This window comes from Pipistrellus hanaki, assembly GCF_964339955.1.
Source record: "Pipistrellus hanaki genome assembly, chromosome: 9".
Taxonomy (NCBI): Eukaryota; Metazoa; Chordata; class Mammalia; order Chiroptera; family Vespertilionidae; genus Pipistrellus; species Pipistrellus hanaki.
The window spans coordinates 45,830,397-45,849,724 of NC_140511.1; the positions used below are offsets into that span (position 1 = coordinate 45,830,397).

General features: G+C 39.1%; 1 protein-coding gene across 1 annotated transcript; it reads left to right on the top strand.

Moving 5' to 3' along the window:
- Positions 1-7,812: 7,812 nt before the first annotated feature.
- On the top strand, positions 7,813-8,799 carry LOC311627703 (olfactory receptor 56B4-like; the record flags this gene model as incomplete). The annotated part of the gene is made up of 1 exon (XM_084894256.1): positions 7,813-8,799. One exon carries the CDS (start codon positions 7,813-7,815, stop codon positions 8,797-8,799), a length of 987 nt encoding a protein of 328 aa, XP_084750382.1.
- Between the last annotated feature and the right edge of the window lie 10,529 nt (positions 8,800-19,328).

Here is a 19,328-nt window from a genome sequence, read left to right on the forward strand (position 1 = left end):
AGGAAGCGTGAAAGAAATAGGATGATTGGGAGCAGCAACATCAGAACCAGCATACACTATTACTCCAATGACCCTGAGACTTAGGTGGAACCATGAGAGGAAAAATGAATTAATAACTAGGAGCCTTTGTGAGACTAGAGAGCTCAGCATAGGAAATGAGGCTGTAGAAAATAGTGAATGTCTCCTGTTATTCAAGATTATATGTCTCCTGTTATTCAAGGCAGAGTCCTGTAGGTGTTGTCATCCATATGTTAGTGAAATAACTTGCAAGGCTACCTCTTTTTAATCAGTAACCTCCATATTTTACTCTCATCTCAGCCACCAAAATCACTCCTGAAAATGATACCAGATTAATCTATGGGAGGACATTCAAGAGTCCGAAGAATTTAGACATTGAGTGGATTGAGAGGAATTGCAAAAATTGAGTGTACAGAGTTTACTTAGAAAAACCCTGGAGTGGCATGCATAATTATTCATGGTTTCTTTAAATTCAGTAAGAAACTCCAAGTGAGGAAAAAATGATTTATTTTATGAAGCCAAAGAAAAATAAAAAACAAAAACATGCAAATTGACAGTTCAGAACTCAACCAGCCCTGTGTGTCTTCACAATGTCAATTCCTTATCAGAAAGACAGAAACCAACGCAGGCTATGTTGGAAGAGAATAGCACAGGGTTATTAGGAAGGGTCAGTACCAAAATTAGGTAACCATGTTCTAAGGTTACTGGCCCAGTTCCAGAAGGAAGAAAACTTAGCAGGTGTCACTTCACATAACACTAAGATTATATACACTACCATGACTTCATATTATGAATCCTAACATGAAGAACCCCCATGTGGCCAGGCCAGTGTTGCTCATTGGTTGAGGTTGACCAGGAGGTCAGGATTCCCAGTCAGGCCACATGCCCTGGTTGTGGGCTCAATCCCCAGTGTGGGGCATGTAGGAGGCACTCAATGACTCTCTCTCATTATCGATTTCTCTCTCTCTCTCTCTCTCTCTCTCTCTCTCTCTCTCTCTCTCTCCCTCTTTCTTTCTCTATCCCTCTCTCCCTTCATCTCAGAAATCAATAAAAATATAGTTTTAAAAAAATAATAAAGAACCCCATGTGAAGGAGGAAGAAGTAAGCAACATAAGTAGCAAGAGTGATACAAAAGCCAGTATAAGAGGCAATGGGGCAGTTAATTGAAAATTGAAAGAGGAACTTAAGCCCCCAAAATAAAAAAGTCCTACAACTGGAACATTATATTAGTGTGAATATGAACCTACTGAATAAAACTCTAAAAGACTTACCTAAAGTCAGAAATTGCGCAAAACATTAAGAGAGTAAAACAAGGCTAAAGCTCCAAAAAACAGTCAAGTGGCTTTGAATGAGTAATTTAGGTAAAAGGAAAAATATTTTCTGAGTCCCTCTTAAGGTTGTGGAAGGATATAGAGAGATTTTAATCAGGATAATATGGAAGATGCACATCAAACTAGGACAAGGCACCACCAAAAAGACAACCAGAGGCACATTCAAAGACCTGGAGCCACGCCTCAAGATACAGAAACACGATGGAGAGAGAGCATCTGATTATGTCTGTGGGGATCAGGGAAGGCTTCGCAAATGAGGCAACATTAAAGAGCAAAGTTGCAGAGTGGGAATTAAATATTTAAAAATGACTCACTAGCATTAAAAAAGGGCACTAAGATTCCAAAAGTATGGACTTCTTGATAAGAGCTAACAAAACAATGCTGAGAGAACAGTGGAGAGGGACGGGGTTTGAGAAAGAGATTGGGCCCAGACTACAACAGACCTCTAAGGACTCTTCCAAACAGCACTACATGTTAATAAGAGGTCACGGTCAACAACATCACAGGCAAGGAAGTTGTTTAAGTAGGGCAGTGACAATGATAGATTAGTGCTTTAATAGATTTATTTAATAGAATCCTGGGCATAGGAGATGCATATTAGTGTGGGTAAGACGTGGTAAAATCCTGGAAGAAAGCAGTGGCAATGGGTTAAAATGAAGAAAATAGATCAAACCCTTCACGATAAGTTCCAGCAAACATTTAAGAAAGGAACAACAACCCTATGCAAACGTTTAGGTAATAGCAGAGCAGGGGATATTTTAGTTTAGTTTAGGAGTATATGAGTCTCAAATATGTTTAGATGAGGTAAAGAATGGGGAGCTGTATATATGAAGAAGTGTTTCGGGAAGTTTGTAAAAGAATGGAAAGAGAAGGTGCCAATTCAGAGGGAGGGTCCAGGGAGAGAGAGTTTTGAGACAAGGAGGCATCTTGGTAAAAGTCCCACAGGAAACAGATGGCACATGCAAAGGGGGACATAGAGCATGGTATAATGAAGACAATATTCAAAAAATAGGAAAAGAGTTTAATAGTAATAAAACAGGGAAGGTGATATACACATGAGCTGGCAATCTCAAACACTTTTTCATCTCACAGACCTGAGGAGCAATGGGAGAAACAGCTACCAGTACTGACTAGAGCCGTGGAGGAACCACCTGATGGTGATAAGGGCTTCAGGAGGGAAACACAGACACTGCCCATCGCTGGGACTGAGAGAAAAAGATTCAAAGAAACAGACAGCTCAATTTGTCCTTCTGAACTCCCATCAGCTTACTTCCATTAGACAAATACAACCATGAACCTGAGGCCATAGACTTTAACTTCTATGGGTACAGAGCAGGGTGCAAAGTTGATCTAAAGCAACAGATAAAAGGTTTCTGCATTTTTATGTTTGTATATGGGAGTGATAACTCATGAAAAAGAAAGTGGTAAAATATACAGCCCAGAGAAACACTTGCTGGAAAATGGTCCCTGAAGAGGCTAATGAAAGGTGCATGTGTTGTGGGGAGTAGCAGGAGTTCAGGGATTCACACCAGAGGAGGGACACCTCTTGCTAAACCTTCATTAAGTCAGAGATGACCTTCTAATTGTGGCTCCCACGGGACTGGGGACTGAGTACATCTGTTCCCTGAGCTGAGCTGGATACACCTCTGAGATGACTGGGGCCTTTGCAGCTGTGATGGAAAAACACTGAGCCTTGATGCACATGGGAGGGCGGGAGATTAGAAGGAGCCTCCTGGAGGTCCTGGGAAGTGGCAGACTGTCCAGACAAACTCTGGGCTCCAATATGTGCACAGGGGAGGAGAAGATGTACTTTCAGCAGCAATGGTATAAAAGAGAGCTGCAGCCAAGAGAGTAGAAGCAGATGCAGAGGCGGTTCCATTTGCAGAACATTCTCTGGGACCTCCCAGCAGGGAGTCACCTGGGCCCAGGTGAGTGAAGGAAGCAGCTTCCTTACTCTGTGTTCTTGGCTCTCGGTTCTGGTTCTCTCTTCCAGCCTGGGCTTTCTCAGTTGCCTTCTTTAGTTTAATCCTTTCAACACTGGCACTAATTTTCCTCAAGATCTTCACCTGTATGGCGACTAAGGCTTGAGGTCTGAAGAACAAGTAGGAAAATGTGAAGAAGCTCTCCTCTGGTCGTAGAATATGAAAGAATATAAAACTCTACCAGAGAAAAAACAACCATCACAGAGTCTGAGGCAGGGGAGGCACATTGGCTGACAGAACGGCGGAAGCAGGATAGCCTCCTATTTAAATCATAGATCCAAGAGCCTGAGAGGAGACAGCTAATGAAGTCACTCTTTTCTGATTCAAAACTAAAATCAAGAGCTAAAACTACACATCAAATCACCAAAATTAATAAAGACAATTCATCCAAAAAGCATTCCCCAGCATTTCACAGAAGATGATACTTAAAGTCTAGACCAGACAAGGATGTTGACACTCGGCGCTTCTTTTTCTAATTTTTAATATTTTTAATTACCATTTACATTCAAAATAATTTTGTACCAGTTTCAGGTGCCCAGCAATAGTGGTTAGACAATTATACATTTTACAAAGTATTCTCCCAGATATTTCCAGTATCCAACTGGTATCCTGCATAGTTATTACAATGTTATTGACCAAATTCCCTGAACTGTACTTTACCTCCCCATGACTGTTTTGTAAATATCAATGTGTACTCAATCCCTTCACCGTTTTCACCCAGTTCCCCAATCCCCCTCTTCCTGGCAACCATCAGTCTGTTCTTTGAATCTATGAGTCTATCATTGCTTCTCTATGTTGTTTAGAAAAATATAAACATTTGAATGTGATGAAAAATAAAAATCTGAGCTTACACTACTCAAGTTCTCCTCATAATAAGTAATACATTTTTCTACCCAAAAGAATTCTCAGAATTTATTAAAGAATAATTTGGTTTGGAAGGCAATAGTGTAAAATAGCTATATTTTTTAAATGTTTTAAAAACAATAATCATCAGAAGGTTTTTTAAAATAATAATATCCAACCAGGAAATATAATGAGACAAAAAACTAATAACAATGGAAACAATTACCAAAAAAAAAAAAAATCTATGACAGAAAGGCAACACAGAATTTTAATGGCAAGATATTATACAATGATGTAAAAATGAATTTTTCCAAAATTAATTTATGTGTAACAAAAGTCTTTTTATTTAAAAAATATTTTAAATTATTAGTAAGACACTTATTCAGTAGGTGTTGAAACTAAAAACAGAGAAGACTGTCCAGTCTGGCCATACTCCTTAATATGTGTTCAGATTGGATATTTGACAAAAAAACAAATTAATTATAAATTAATGCAAGGGGAAGGTTTCTTTACTAAATGGTGCTGGAACAATGGTTTAGCTATTTGTGGGTAAAATTGATTTAGGGGCTTTCTTATTCCATGTCAAGTCTCAAATTAGTTATATAATTAATTTCAAAATATAGTATAAATGTTTGTTTTTAAAAAAATGCAAGTAAATACTTATTAAAATGCTGGGTTTTACAGTATTTAAAACTAAAAATCGCCAAAACCGGTTTGGCTCAATGGATAAAGCGTCAGCCTGCGGACTCAAGGGCCCCGAGTTCGATTCCGAAGGGCATGTACTTTGGTTGAGGGCACACACCCAGTGGGGGGGGGGGTGCAGGAGGCAGCTGATCGATGTTGCTCTCTCATCGTTGTTTCTAACTTTCTATCCCTCTCCCTTCTGCTCTGTGAAAAATCAATAAAATATATTAAAGGGAAAAAAAAAACTTAAAAATCATGGCCCTGGCCAAGTAGATCCATTGGTTAGCATCACCCCGATGTGCCAGTTTCTGGTTGGATCCTCGGTCAGGGCACATACAAAAGCAACCAATAAATGCATAAATAAGTGGAACAACAAATCAATGTTTCTCTCTCTCTCTCTATCTATCTATCTCTATCTTCTCTCTTCTCAAATCAATCAATAAAATTTTCTTTAAAATTTTAAAATCATAAAATAATAAATTTTAAAAGTTCACTTGCTATGAACATAAAAGTTTGTGTATGCAGAAGTGTATTTTTTAAAAGATAGATTTTAGGGAGCAAATATTTCTAGAAAACTCAACAGATAGAAGTAATAATTTCAAGATATAATAAAACTCATGCAAATTTAAAATATGTGCTGCCAGACTCCAATTTAAACCCTTGAAAAACATTATTTCATTTACTACTACAAGATGAATTGAACATAAAGTAAAAAGAGAAGATTGAAAAACATATAAATGGGGTGGGGGGAAGCCATTGGCAATGTCAAAGTTCACAAAATAATGAGGGGAAAGGCGAGCCAAAATTGAAATTTTAATTTTTACTTATTCTCTTAAAATTGGTTTTGAATTCAAGAGCATTAAAAATGCCCTACAGTTATACAGAACCAGAAAATCCTCTTAGAAAGACAATTTAGCAATATTAATCAAAATCATTTTTTTCCACTTCACCCAGCAATTTACTTCTTGGCAATTATCTTGTAGATAAATTTACACATGTGCTTAATGATATATTTACAAGTACATTTTGAATCATTTTTCTTACAGTGGAAAATACTGAAAATACCAATGTTCAGCAAAATATCAGACATCCATGTGGTAGAAAATCATGCAGCTTAACAACAATGAGGTATAGCTATATGGTGATATGGAACAGTCTCCAAGATAACTAAGCCAAAAAAGAAAAGTCAAGGAAACAAAGGATAAGAAAGGTATGATTGGTATGCTAACACTGTTTTTGTCTCTTACGGAAAACTAGTTAGTACATATATTCTCATTCATGCAAAACTGTCTCTGGGAGGATTCTCAACAAATCATTACTGGCTGCATTTAGTGAAAAGAAAGGAATTTGGGAATCCTAGATTGAGTTTATATTTTTTATTGTTAACTTTTTAAACATATGCATGTGTGACATTTAAAAATATGAAAATTCTACTAAAGAGAAAATGTTAAGATGGCTATGACTTTTGTTTGTATCACTTTTGTATCATTTTTGAAATTCTATTGAGAAAGAGTCTGAAAAGTAAAATATTGGTTAGTAATCTATGAAATAGTCAAATATAGGAATACTAGTGGCCCAGTGAAATGCATGCAAATTAAAAGGAAATTAATTAGAGGAAATATTTTAATATTGCTATTTTCCCTTCCTTTATAATAAAAGTGTCAGAGATGAAAGAAAATTAGTAAAATGTATTATGAAAATCTCCCTCCTGTCAGAATCTGGGGCATGCCACAGGACCCAGAGTCAAGTCCCTACCCACCTTAGCATGCCTCAAAATCACGCGAGACACAGACCCATCTGGCCCCACCCCATCAAGCCCTGCAGGGTGGGGATGCATCCTCAGGTCCCCTGTCAAACCCCACCAGGTGGGGGGTGCAGCCTCAGGTCCCAGACCCTGGCACCAGGACAGGAGGCACAGCCTCAGGTTCCTCAGCTCCAGGACAAGGGAACGAGGGTGTGAGGGTGTGACAACCATTCGCATATTAGCTTTTTATTATATAGGATACAGTGCTCATTAAAATTTAAAATCCACATTGTGCCAAAACCTGTTTGGCTCAGTGGATAGAGCGTTGGCTTACGGACTGAAGGGTCCTGGGTTCGAATTCGGTCAAGGGCATGTACCTTGGTTGCGGGCACATCCCCAGTGGGAGGTGTGCAAGAGGCAGCTAATCGATGATTCTCTCTCATCGATGTTTTTAACTCTATCCCTATCTCTTCCTCTCTGTAAAAATTCAATAAAATATATTTTTTTTAAAAACTCCATATTGCTTTTAAATACTCGAAAGTCACCAAAACTGTTTTGGCTCAGTAGATAGAGAGTTGGTCTGTGGACTAAAGGTTCGATTCCAGTCAAGGGCATGTACTCCCGGTGGGGAGTGTGCAGGAGGAAGCTGGTTGATGTTTCTAGCTTTCTATTCCTCTCCCTTTCTCTCTGTGAAAAATCAATAAAATATATTTTAAAATAAATAAATAAATACTGCAAAGTCATGGTTCATTTATTTATTCATGTGATAACTTTTTACTGAGCACCTATTTTACCTCTTAGAACAGGTTGCTGCAAAGACAAAGGCAATATACAAATTTATCTCCATATGATGTAAACTGCTTAAACAGAAAACAGAAAAATGGAAAAGAATAAACAAAATATTAATATTTGTCATTTGGTGGTATTAAGATTATTGCTGATGTATTTAGACATGCTTACTAGGCATACAAGTAGTGATAGCAATAGCTATTCCAACTTTTCTCTTTATTACTAATTTTAGCCTTCTTTATTACTCCTCTGCGAAATATTTACTGGAGGAAAATAATAATAATAATGTTGAAGGCCATTCATGATTAAAGAACCTGAGTTTTGGGGGATCCCTAATTATAAATCACATCTGAACTTTCCAATGCAACCTCCTTCCTATTTAGGTTTTATGGACAGACACTGAGAACAGGGCACCTGTGCCATGGACACCTCCACCAGTCATACCAACAGTTCCAGCCTCCACATCTCCCAGTTCATCTTGATGGGGCTCCCAGGCATTCACGAGTGGCAACACTGGCTCTCCCTGCCCCTGGCTCTGCTCTACCTATTAGCTCTTGCTGCCAATCTCCTCATCTTCATCACCATCCAACATGAGCCCACGCTACATGAGCCCATGTACCATTTCCTGGGCATATTGGCACTCGTCGACATTGGCTTGGCCACCACCATTATGCCCAAGATTATGGCTATCTTCTGGTTTGATGCCAAGGCCATCAGCCTGCCTGAATGTTTTGCTCAGATGTATGTCATTCACTGCTTCTTTGGTATGGAGTCTGGTATCTTCCTCTGCATGGCAGTGGACAGATACATAGCCATCTGTCACCCTCTTCGATATCCCTCCATAGTCACTGACGCTTTTATGGTCAAGGTCACAGGATTCATGGTGCTCAGGAATGGCCTGTTGACCATCCCAGTGCCTGTCCTGGCTGCCCAAAGACTCTACTGCTCCAAGAATGAAATTGACCACTGCCTGTGCTCTAACTTAAGGGTTATCAGTCTAGCTTGTGATGACATCAACGTGAACAAATTTTACCAACTGTTCTTAGCCTGGATCCTAGTTGGGAGCGATATGGCTCTGGTGCTTTCTTCCTATGCACTAATCCTTCGCACTGTGCTGAGACTAAACTCAGCAGAAGCAATGTTCAAGGCTCTGAGCACCTGCAGCTCTCACCTCATCCTCATTCTCTTCTTCTACTCAGGTATCATTGTTTTGTCCGTCACACACCTTGTAGAAGAAAAGATTCCCCTTATCCCTGTACTCCTTAATGTGCTGCATAATGTTATCCCTCCTGCTCTCAACCCCATGGTCTATGCTCTCAGGATGGGAGAACTCAGACTGGGTTTCCGGAGGTTGCTTGGGTGGGTGAAGAATTGTCCATCCACTTCAGAAGTACCCTCAGCTTTATAAGTTGCTACAGGTATTAAGAAGGAAGAGGTGGTAGACCTGCATTATAAAAAAAAAAAATGGGAGGAAAATAGCCAATAAAAATCACCAAAACAGTAGGCTCACTAATCAAAATAGGCATGTTAAAATTATAATGAAATTTCCTATAACTAGAAATAAGTGGGGGTAAAATACAATTATCTCTTATCATTGTTGCTGCCTGGAGATGGGCACACTTGTACACAGCTACCATGCTTTGAGATATATACACAAATGAAAATTATCTAATTGGGTGGTAAAGTTTTCTTCCTATGAAATGAGAAAAATAATTGTCTGAGAAAATACTCCAAAAAAGTAGTTCCAGATTACCAATTAATAAACTCTAAATTAATTTTACCACTTGAACATCTCACAAAAATGCACATTTTTGAGTACAAGGACCCACAACCATGTTCATATTGTACCCTCTCTGAGCTTAGTACACACCTCTGTTCATAACACATGCTTAATAAACACTTCATTCATGATACAGTCAATCAGGAGGCATGGATCTGCTGAATCCCATATAGCACAGAAAATGTCCTGGACCATAGTCTGAAGAATGACCTCAGGAGGTTTGTATATGATTTCATTTTGGAGAACAACCTCTTAGAATTAGCGCTAGGACTACACCAGTAACAGAAACCATGAGCTCATTCACTGATGGCAAGAATATCAACATTTAGAAAAGAGCCTGGCAGCTTTTCTAATGACTGAACAAGAGTTACCATGGAACCCAGCTATTCCATGCTGAGGTGCATACCCAAAGGAATTGAAAACATGTCCTCACAAAACCTTTCTCCCAAAATAATATAGCCACAGCATCATAACACTAAGAAATGAAAACAACCCAAAAGTGCATCACCTGATAAGTGGATAAACAAAATGTGATATATCCATACAATCCTATATAATAAAAGCCTGATATGCTAAGTGTTGTCTGGTTGTCTGGTTGGCCATTCAACCAATCAAAGAGTAATATGCTAATGTATGCTAAGGCTGCTCACTATGACATGCACTGACCACCAGAGAGCAGACATTCGACCAGTCAACCAGTCATTATAATGTGCACTGATCACTAGGGGCAGACACTTTGACTGCTAGGTTAGGTTGCTGCTGGTGTCCAGCAGATAGGGACTGAGTGAGTTAGGCTGGACACGCCCTCGCGCCCTCCCATGATCCCTCCCCTGCTGGCCAACTTCCTGTGTCCCTCCCTGGCCTTGATCGTGCACTGGTGGGGTCCCTCACAATCTGGGCTGAGGGACACCCCTTGCCCTCAGGCATGAATTTTGTGCACTGGACCTCTAATGGAATAATAGTGTCAAGGCAGAAAAAAAAGTAAAGTACTGACAAATGCTCCAACATGGATGAACCTTGAAGATATTATGCTAACTGAAAGAAGACAGACAGCAAAAGACACGTATTTTATTATTTCATTTATATGAAATGTCCAAAATAGGCAAATCCATAAGGACAGAAAGCAGATAAATGAATGCCATAGTGTTAGGGAAAGGGAAGATGGGGAACCACTGTTTAATGGGTAAAGGCTTCCATTTCATGGCATTGAAAATTTCTGTAATTAGAAGTGAGAGCTGCACAATATTGTGAATGTACTGGAAGCCACTTTAAAATGGTATAAGGACACATATGTAATACCTTAATCGATAAAGAAAAAAAAATTTAAAACAAAGACCTAAATATAGGGGTGGTTAAAGACACAAAGTTAATAAACAATATTTAGAAGACTAAAACTAAATAAATTAACATATACTAATAAAAGAGTAAGTTGCAAATTGACCATAACTTCACAACACCCACCAGCCAATCAGAAGTGAATATGCAAATTAACCCAACAAAGATGGTGGGTTAATTTGCATTTTCAGGCGTTCTGCACCACTCCAGCCACTTTGGGGCTCTAGGCAGCATGGGTAGTGGAAAGGCAGCTCAGGGCCAGAGCTAAAAGGCAGCTCTGGGCCAGAGGGAAGGTGGTGTGGGCAGCCAGGGGATAGAAGGCCCATTCTTGTATGATTCTTTGTGCACTGGGCCTCAAGTAAATAAAATAAAATAAAATGGTTACAATGTTGAATGTTACGTTATGTGAATGTCACCTCAATTTTAAAAAGCACATAACTTATTTTTTGCAATGTCTCTCCGTTCTTTTTCGCTAACAAAGCTGAGCACCATTTCTTTCATTTGTGACATGTTTCTTTGTCTCCACATTTTACCTGCTTCCCTGTGTTTGTTTCTATATATTGGGTAGAGCTGCTATGTCTCCTTGAGTTGATAGAGTGGCTTTATGTATTAGGTGTCCTATAGGGGTCAGTGGCTTAACCTTCCCAATCACCTGAGGTAGACACTCTAGATGCAACCCTTTATGGGCTGCGTGCACAGTCTTGTAATAGTTGAGACTTTATTTCTATTGGTGTCATTGGGAGGAATTGACCTACAGGCTAATTGGCTGTGGGGACCAGCTGTGACACCCTTATGGAGCAGGACTTGCTTCAGTGGGGCTTTGGTGCTCACTGAGTCTGCCCCTTGAGTGTGTCACTTATGGATGTGAAGAGTTGTAATCTGGTATGGTCTAGCACCAACCAGTGGGTACATTGGCTCTTGGGTCTCCACCACTGCCTTGGGTCACCCAGCAGGAGCTACAGAGAGATATATAGATTCCTCCTCTTTGTATTGGGTTTGGAAGTGCCCAGTTGAGGCCTAGCTGTGAACGAAGGCAGACTGGGACTGGTGCCAAGTCATGCGCCTTTTATTGATATGTTTGAGGCTCCCTAACCCAGCTGCAGCTTGTTTGATAGATTTTAGCCTGAGCACTAACAGGCAATTCATATGCAAAATCTGCTATGCACAGGTTGGGTGGGGTTATAATTTGGATAAGGCAAGGTCTCAGGGACTCGCCAGGGTGCAGCAAACAGAAATGGCTGCCAGTCAACCCTGCAACCAGGGAGGTCCCAGGAAGGGAACAATGAACGCTGCTGGCACCTCCATCTGGGAGAAAGCCACCCCCAAGTTCCTGCCCCAATGCCAAACTCCAGTTCCTCTTCATATGTGTCTGGGTCCCCCAGAGCCTCGCTCAGCACTGGAGCTTCGAGAAGGAAGGACCTTTTGAGTTCATTTTGTGTACCAGTCTTTTAAGAGGAGCAGCTGGGTCTCCAGCAGCCTCTGTGTCACTGACCCCCAATCCACACGGATTTTTACAGCCCATAGTTATAGGAACTTCTTTTCCCAGCTCTAGGACCCTGGGCTAGGTGTTTGGGGTGGGACTGGGACCCTTTGCTCCTGTGAGAGGTCTCCACAGAGACCATCTCCCTCCCAATTAAAAAAGTGACACATGTGGGTGCTAGACCAGCCCATTCTGTGCCTCTGCACCTCCTACCAGTCCGTGTGCTTTCTTCTTTACTTCTCTAGTTGTAGGACTTCCATTCAGCCAGCTTTCCAGTGGATCTGAATGATAGTTGTTCTGTATTTTAGTTGTAATTTTGATGTGGTTGTGGAAGGCGTTTGCCTACACTGCCATCTTGGGTCTCTCAAAATGGAAACTTTTAATTCAGTTTTATATTTGCACAAAGTTACACAGAAAAGAATAGAAACAATAGATTGACTAGAAATAAAATTGATATAATAAACATTCACTGTGCCATAAGGGGAGTATAATAATTACTTGATGGGAGATTTAGAAGTCATTGTTTAGTTATTTAAAATAAAAGTTATTTTGTAGGTATACAACATAATGATTTAATATATGTATACTAGAGGCCCAGTGCACGAAATCTGTGCATGGGGTGGGGGGAACGGGGAGTCATCAATCCAGCCTGCACCCTCTTAAAATCCAGGACCCCTTGGGGGATGTTCGACTGCTGGTTTAGGATTGGGCTTAAACCAGCAGTCGGACATCTCTCTCACAATCCAAAACTTTTGGCTCCTAACCACTGGCCTGTCTGCCTGCCGGCCCACCTGCCTGATCACCTCTAACCACTCTGCCTGTCTTGCTGATTGCCCCTAACCCTCACCAGCCTACCTGATCACCCCTAACTGTTCACCTCCCTGCCTGATTGCTCCTAACCACTCACCTGCCTGCCTGATCACCCATAACCACTTGCCTGCCTGTCTGATTTTCCCTGCTAGCCTGCCTGCCTGTTTGCCCCTAACCCCTCTGCCTGCCTGCCTGCCTGCCTGCATGATCACCCCTAACTGCTCACCTGCCTGTATGATCACCCCTAACTGCCACTGAGGCTTCTTCTGGAAGGACGTCTGGAATGATATCAAGAAGGTACTAGTTTAGTTGTCTGGTCTAATTAGCACATTACACTTTTATTATTATAGATTTTGCAAGATGCCTACCACAATAAGTTCAGTTAATATATATCACCACACATAGTCACAAATTGTTTCTTCTTTTTTAATATTTTAATTTATCTTTATTATTGAAAATATTATAGATGTTCCTCTTCTTTTCCCATTGATCCCCACCACCTCTCAAGCATTCACCACACTATTATGGGTGTCCATGGGATATGTATATATACATATATATTCTTTGTATAGTAGGTCCTTGGAGTACATTGGAGATCTGTTCCTTTGGTGTGATTCAACGCGATTCTCACCTTAAGTCAGAACCCACCTACATAAGCACCTACGTCACTCACGTGGAGCACATACACAGCAGTAATAAAATGAAAAAGTAAAAAAAAAAAAAAAAATTTAAAGAAATATAACAATTCCTGACCTTTACTTGTGGTAAATAAATAATAAAAAACATAAAGCACATATGTACATATGCTGAAATGACAGAACTGTTTCTTTTATAAACAAATGGGAGACGGCAACATAACCACGAAACAATGTAGGTCGAGTCCAATGTAACCTGAGGACTGTCTGTATATAGAGCTCCCATCTCTTCCCCACCTACGACTCCAACCCCTGCCTTCCCTCTGAGATTCTCAGTCTATATCATGCTTCCGTGTTTCTGGATCCATTTTGTTCAGTAGCTTATTTTGTTCATTATGTTCCACATATGAGAGAGATTATGTGATACTTGTCTTTCCTTGAGTGGCTTATTTTGCTTAACATAATACTCTCCATTACACTCATGCTGTCTCAAAGGGTAAGAGATTTTTCTTTCTTACTGCTACATAGCGTTCCATGGCATAAACATATCACAGGGAGAAAACAAGATGGCAGTATAAGGTATACACCTGTATATGCTGCCTCTCACAACCACACCAAAACTACAACTAAAAGACAAAACGACTATCACCCAGAACCACAGGAAAGTTGGCTGAGTAGAAGTTCTAAACTAGAAGGAAAGAAAAAAAGTGCAATGAAAACAATGAAGGTGAAGTACACATGGGCTGGCTATTGCCATCAAAAGCTATTGCCATCCCATAGATCTGAGAAGCAATGGGGAAGAAACAGCTACCAGTATTGACCAGTACTGACCACAGCCATGGGAGAACCACCTAATGGAGACAGGAGACCTTCAGGAGGGAGGTCTGGAGAACACTGTCCAACACTGGGACTGAGAAAGAAAGATTCAGAGGAATAAATATTTCAACTTGTGTTTCTTGCTGCCCTTTGAACTCACACCAGCTTACTCCCATTAGCCAAATTCAACCATAAACCAGAGGCCATAGATTTTAACCTCTTTGGATACAGAGCAGGGTGCAAAGTTGATAGAAAGCAACAAATAGGAGGTTTACAGCAAAAGGGGCATCTGCATTTTTATGTTTATATACGAGAGAGATCATTCATTAATAAGAAAGTGGTAAAAGATACAGCCCAGAGGACACACCTATGGAAAATGGTCCCTGAAGAGGCTAAAGGAAGGTATATGTATTCAAGGGAGAGGCAGGAGTTCAGGGATTCACACAAGAGAAAGGACACCTTTTCCTAATCCTTCATTAAGACAGAGATGACAATCTAATAGTGGTTCCCATAGGACTGGGTTCTGAGTACTTCTGTTCCCTGAGCTGAGCTGGATATACCTCTGAGATCAGTGGGGGCCTTTTAGGGCTGCAATGAGAAAACACCAAACCTTGATGCACATGGGGAAAAAGATTAGAGGGAGCCTCCTGGAAAGTGAAGATCTGGAGCAACTCTGGGCTCCAAACTGTGTCACAGCCCAGACCCCAGTGGAGAGAAGGTACACTCTCAGTAGCAATGGTATAAAAGAGAGCTGCAGCCGAGGGAGGAGTCGCAGCTGCAGAGGCAGATCCATTTGCAGAAGATTCTCCGGGACCTCCTAGCAGGGAGTCACCAGGGGCCAGGTGAGTGAAGGAGGCAGTTTTCTTGCTCTGAGTTCCTGGCTCTCGGTTCTGGATCTCTCCTCTAGCCTGGGCTTTCTCAGTTCACTTCCTTAGTTGGGGTCCTCAAACTTTTTAAAGTGGGGGCCAGATCACGGTCCCTCAGAGAGCTGGAGGGCCGGACTATATGAACTACTAATTCCTACTGTAACACCTTGGCTGCGCTCACTGCCCAAAAAATCTGGCGGGCAGGATCAGACTCCCCTGGGGGCTGCATGTGGCCCGAGGGCCGTAGTTTGAAGATCCCTGGCTCATTTCCCTCAAGATGTTCACCTGTGTGGAGACTAAAGCCTGAGGTCTGGAGAACAAGTAGAAAAGGTGAAGAAGCTCTCCTGGTCATGTTAGAAAGAATTAGAAAGCTCTACCAGAGAAAACAGCAGGATAGCCTCCCATTTAAATTATAGACCCAAGACCCTAAGAGACAGCAATTGAAGTTACTCATTTCTGATTCAAAAATGAAATCAAGAACTAAAACTGAACATCCAATTACCAAATCTAATACAGACTATTTATCTGAAAACTTTTACCCAGTACCCGACTAAAGAGAGCTCAAGAGGCATTCTACTTAAAGTCTAGACCAGACAAGGATATTGACAATCAGTACTTCTTTTTAAATTTTTTTAACATTTTAAATTACCATTTACATTCAATATAGTTTTATATTAGTTTCATGTGTACAGCATAGTGGTTATACAATCATATATTTTACTAAGTGTCCCCCCTTATATTTCCAATATCAAACTGGTACCATACATAGGTATTACAATATTATTAACTATACTAGTGGCCTGGTGCATGAAACTCATGCACATTAAAGGGGAATTAATTAGAAGAAATATTTTAATATTGTTACTTGCCGTTTCTCTATAATAGAAGTGTCAGAGATGAAAGAAAATTAGTAAAATGTATATGAAAACCTCCATCCTGTCAGAGTCTGGGGTGCTCTGCAGGACCCAGAGTCAAGTTCCTGCCCACTGGCTTGTGCCTCAAAATTGTGCAAGACCCAGACCCGACTGGCCCCTCTGTCAAGCCCCACCGGGTTGGGGGCGCAGCCTCAGGTCCCCCTGCACTGCCCCAGGTCATCCAACCCAGCGCTGGGGCAAGGAGTGTGGTCTCAGGTCCCCTGGCCACAGTGAGAGGGTAAGACATCCATTTGCATATTAGCTCTTTATTATATAGGATTTCCTGTGCTATCCATTACAACCCCATGACTATTTTGTAATTATCAATCTGTGGTTCTCAATCCCTTCACATTTTTCACTCATTTCCCAAAACTCTGTCCCCTCTGGCAAACATCATTCTGTTCTCTTTATCTATGAGTCTATCTGTGTATACTTCCTTATGTTGTTAGAAAATTATAAACACTTCAATAAGATGAAAATAAAAATCAGAGTTTAATTTTAAAAGTGCACTGTTGTGCATATTCATAGATAGTGAGCACACAAACAGCTCTGGTAAGTGGAGGATGGTGGAGTGGAAGAATTGTGCACAGAAAACAGAAACAGAAAACTCATGGACATGAACAACAATGAGGTGATTGTGAGGGTGGAGGGGGGTGAGTGGTGGTTGAGGAGAGCATGGAGGGCTTAAATGGTGATAAAAACTAAATTACATTTTAAAATAACAAAAATCAGAGCATACACTACTTAAAGTTCTAAAAATATATAGCACATTCTTCTAACAAAAATATTCTGAAAATTTACTAAAAAGCTATTTGCTATTTGCTTTGGGACATGGTACTGTAAAATAGCTATATTCTGTGAAATGTTTTTAAAAACAGTAATCATCAGAAGATTTTTTTAAGTAATAATATCCAATTAGGAAATATAATAAGACAAAAAAAAGTACTAGTAATGGGAATATTCCCAAAATATCTATGACCGAATGGCAAAACAAGTTTAAAAATAGAAAGATTCAGTAGAATAAAAATGAGTTCTTCCAAAATTAATTTATGTTTTACTTTTATACTCAAAAATATGACAACCAATCTTTTTTTTATTTTAAAAATTATTTGAAATAATTAGTAAGACTCTTTCCTACCATTGGTAAATACATTAATTCAATTGCTTCTGGAAATAAAAACAGACTAGACCTTTTTTCTGACAATAATACTTAAATGTGTGTTTGGATTGAATATTTGACAAAAAGAGCACATTATAAATTAATGCAGAGGGAAGGCTTCTTAACTAAATAGTGCTGGGACAATCGGTTAGCTTTTATGGATGAATTTAATTTTGGGACTTCCTCACTCCATGTCAAATCTCAAATTGGTTACAAAATTAATTTTAAAATAAATGTTTGTAAAGAAAATGCAAGAAAACACTTATTTAAGTGCCAAGACTTACATTATTTAAAGCTTAAATATCCAATGGAAAGATATGTACACATATAATACCTTAATAAAAAATAAATAAATAAATAAATAAAAATAAAAAAGCTTAAATATCATGAAAGAATTAATTTTAAAAGTGCACTTTTTATAAATACATAAAAGTTTGTGTATGCACATGTGATTTTTTGAAAGGATAGATTTGTAATGACAATGAAAGGAGAAACTATTTACAGAAAATTCAACAGTTAGAGGCAATATTTTTAAGGTAAAATGAATCTCATACAAAATAATAATATGTGCTGCCAGACTCCATGCTAAGCCCTTGAAAAACATTATTTCATTTGATCCTACATGATGAGTTGAACATAAAGCAAAAAGTGAAGATTAACTACGTATATAAGTGTGTGTGTTGGGGGGAGACGCGCTTTGAAATGTCAAAGTTTACTAAATAATAAAGGGAAAGGTGAACCAAATCTGAAATTTCAATTTTTACTTATTCTATTAACAAAAATTTTTAATTAGATTTTTCAATCATTTCATGGATGTGATAAATAGGACATGAGCACATTCTGGGTGTATAAAGTACTATAATGTACCTATGAAGTAACGTTTCAGTGTATGTTAAGAGCATTAAAAATGTCCTACTATCATACAGGACCAGAAAAACCTCTTGAAAAGACAATTTGGCAATATCAATGAAAATCACTTATTCCATTTCATCCAGTAATTCACTGCTTGGCAATTATCCTGTAGGTAAACTTACACCTATGCTTAAAAATATGTGACCAAGTATATTTTTGAATGATTTTTACAGTGTAAAATTACTGGAAATACCAATATGCATCAAAAGTTCTCAAAAATATATCATGTGGGACATCCATGTGGGAGAAAGTTATGCAACTTAATAACAATGAGGTTTATTTATATGGCAATATGGAACAGTTTCCAAGTGAACTAAGCTAAAAAAGAACAGTCAAGGAAACAAGAGGTAAAAAAGGTATGATTGGTACACTACCATTTGTTTTTGTCTTTTATGGGGAAATAGTACATATGTTGTTGTCCATGCAAAAACTATCTCTGGAAAGATTCCCAATAAATTATTACTAGTTGCCTTTGGTGGGGGAAAAAAAGGAATTTGGGAATCCAAAACATGGGTTTATATTTATTTATGTTTTATTTTCTCACATGTGCATGTGTGACATTAAAATAGTACCAAAATACTGCTAAAAATAAAATTTTAAGACCGCTATGACTTTTGTATGTATTATTTTTGTATAATTTTTGAAATTCCACACAGAAAAGTAAAATATTGGTTATTAATTTAAGAACAGTCAAATATAGGAATAGAAAGCAGTCATTAAAATTAGGACTCCACATTGCTTTTAGTAATACTGGAAAGTCATGGTTCATTTTATTATTCATGCAGTAATTTTTTACTGACCATCTATTTTATGTCTTAGAACACATTGCTGAAAAGACAGAGGACACATATAATATCATCTCCATATTATAGATGTACACAGCTTAAACAGAAAAAAAATGGGAGTAAACCAAATATTAGTATTTGGTATCAGTTGGAGATATTACTGTTGAAGTATTTGGACATGCTTATTAGGCATACAAGTGATGGAGACAAATAGCTATTCCAACCTTTCTGTTTAGAACTAATTTTGGCCTTCTTTATTTTCCTCTGTGAAATACTAACCAGAGCAGAAATAAATATGTAAAAACTTGAAGCTCGCTCATGATTAATGAACCTGAGCCCTTGGTGGGAGTCTCTTAGTAATTAAGACCTTCAGCTGAATTTTCAAATGCAACCCCCTTCCTATTTCAGTTTTATGGACAGACACTGAGAACAGGGCACCTGTGCC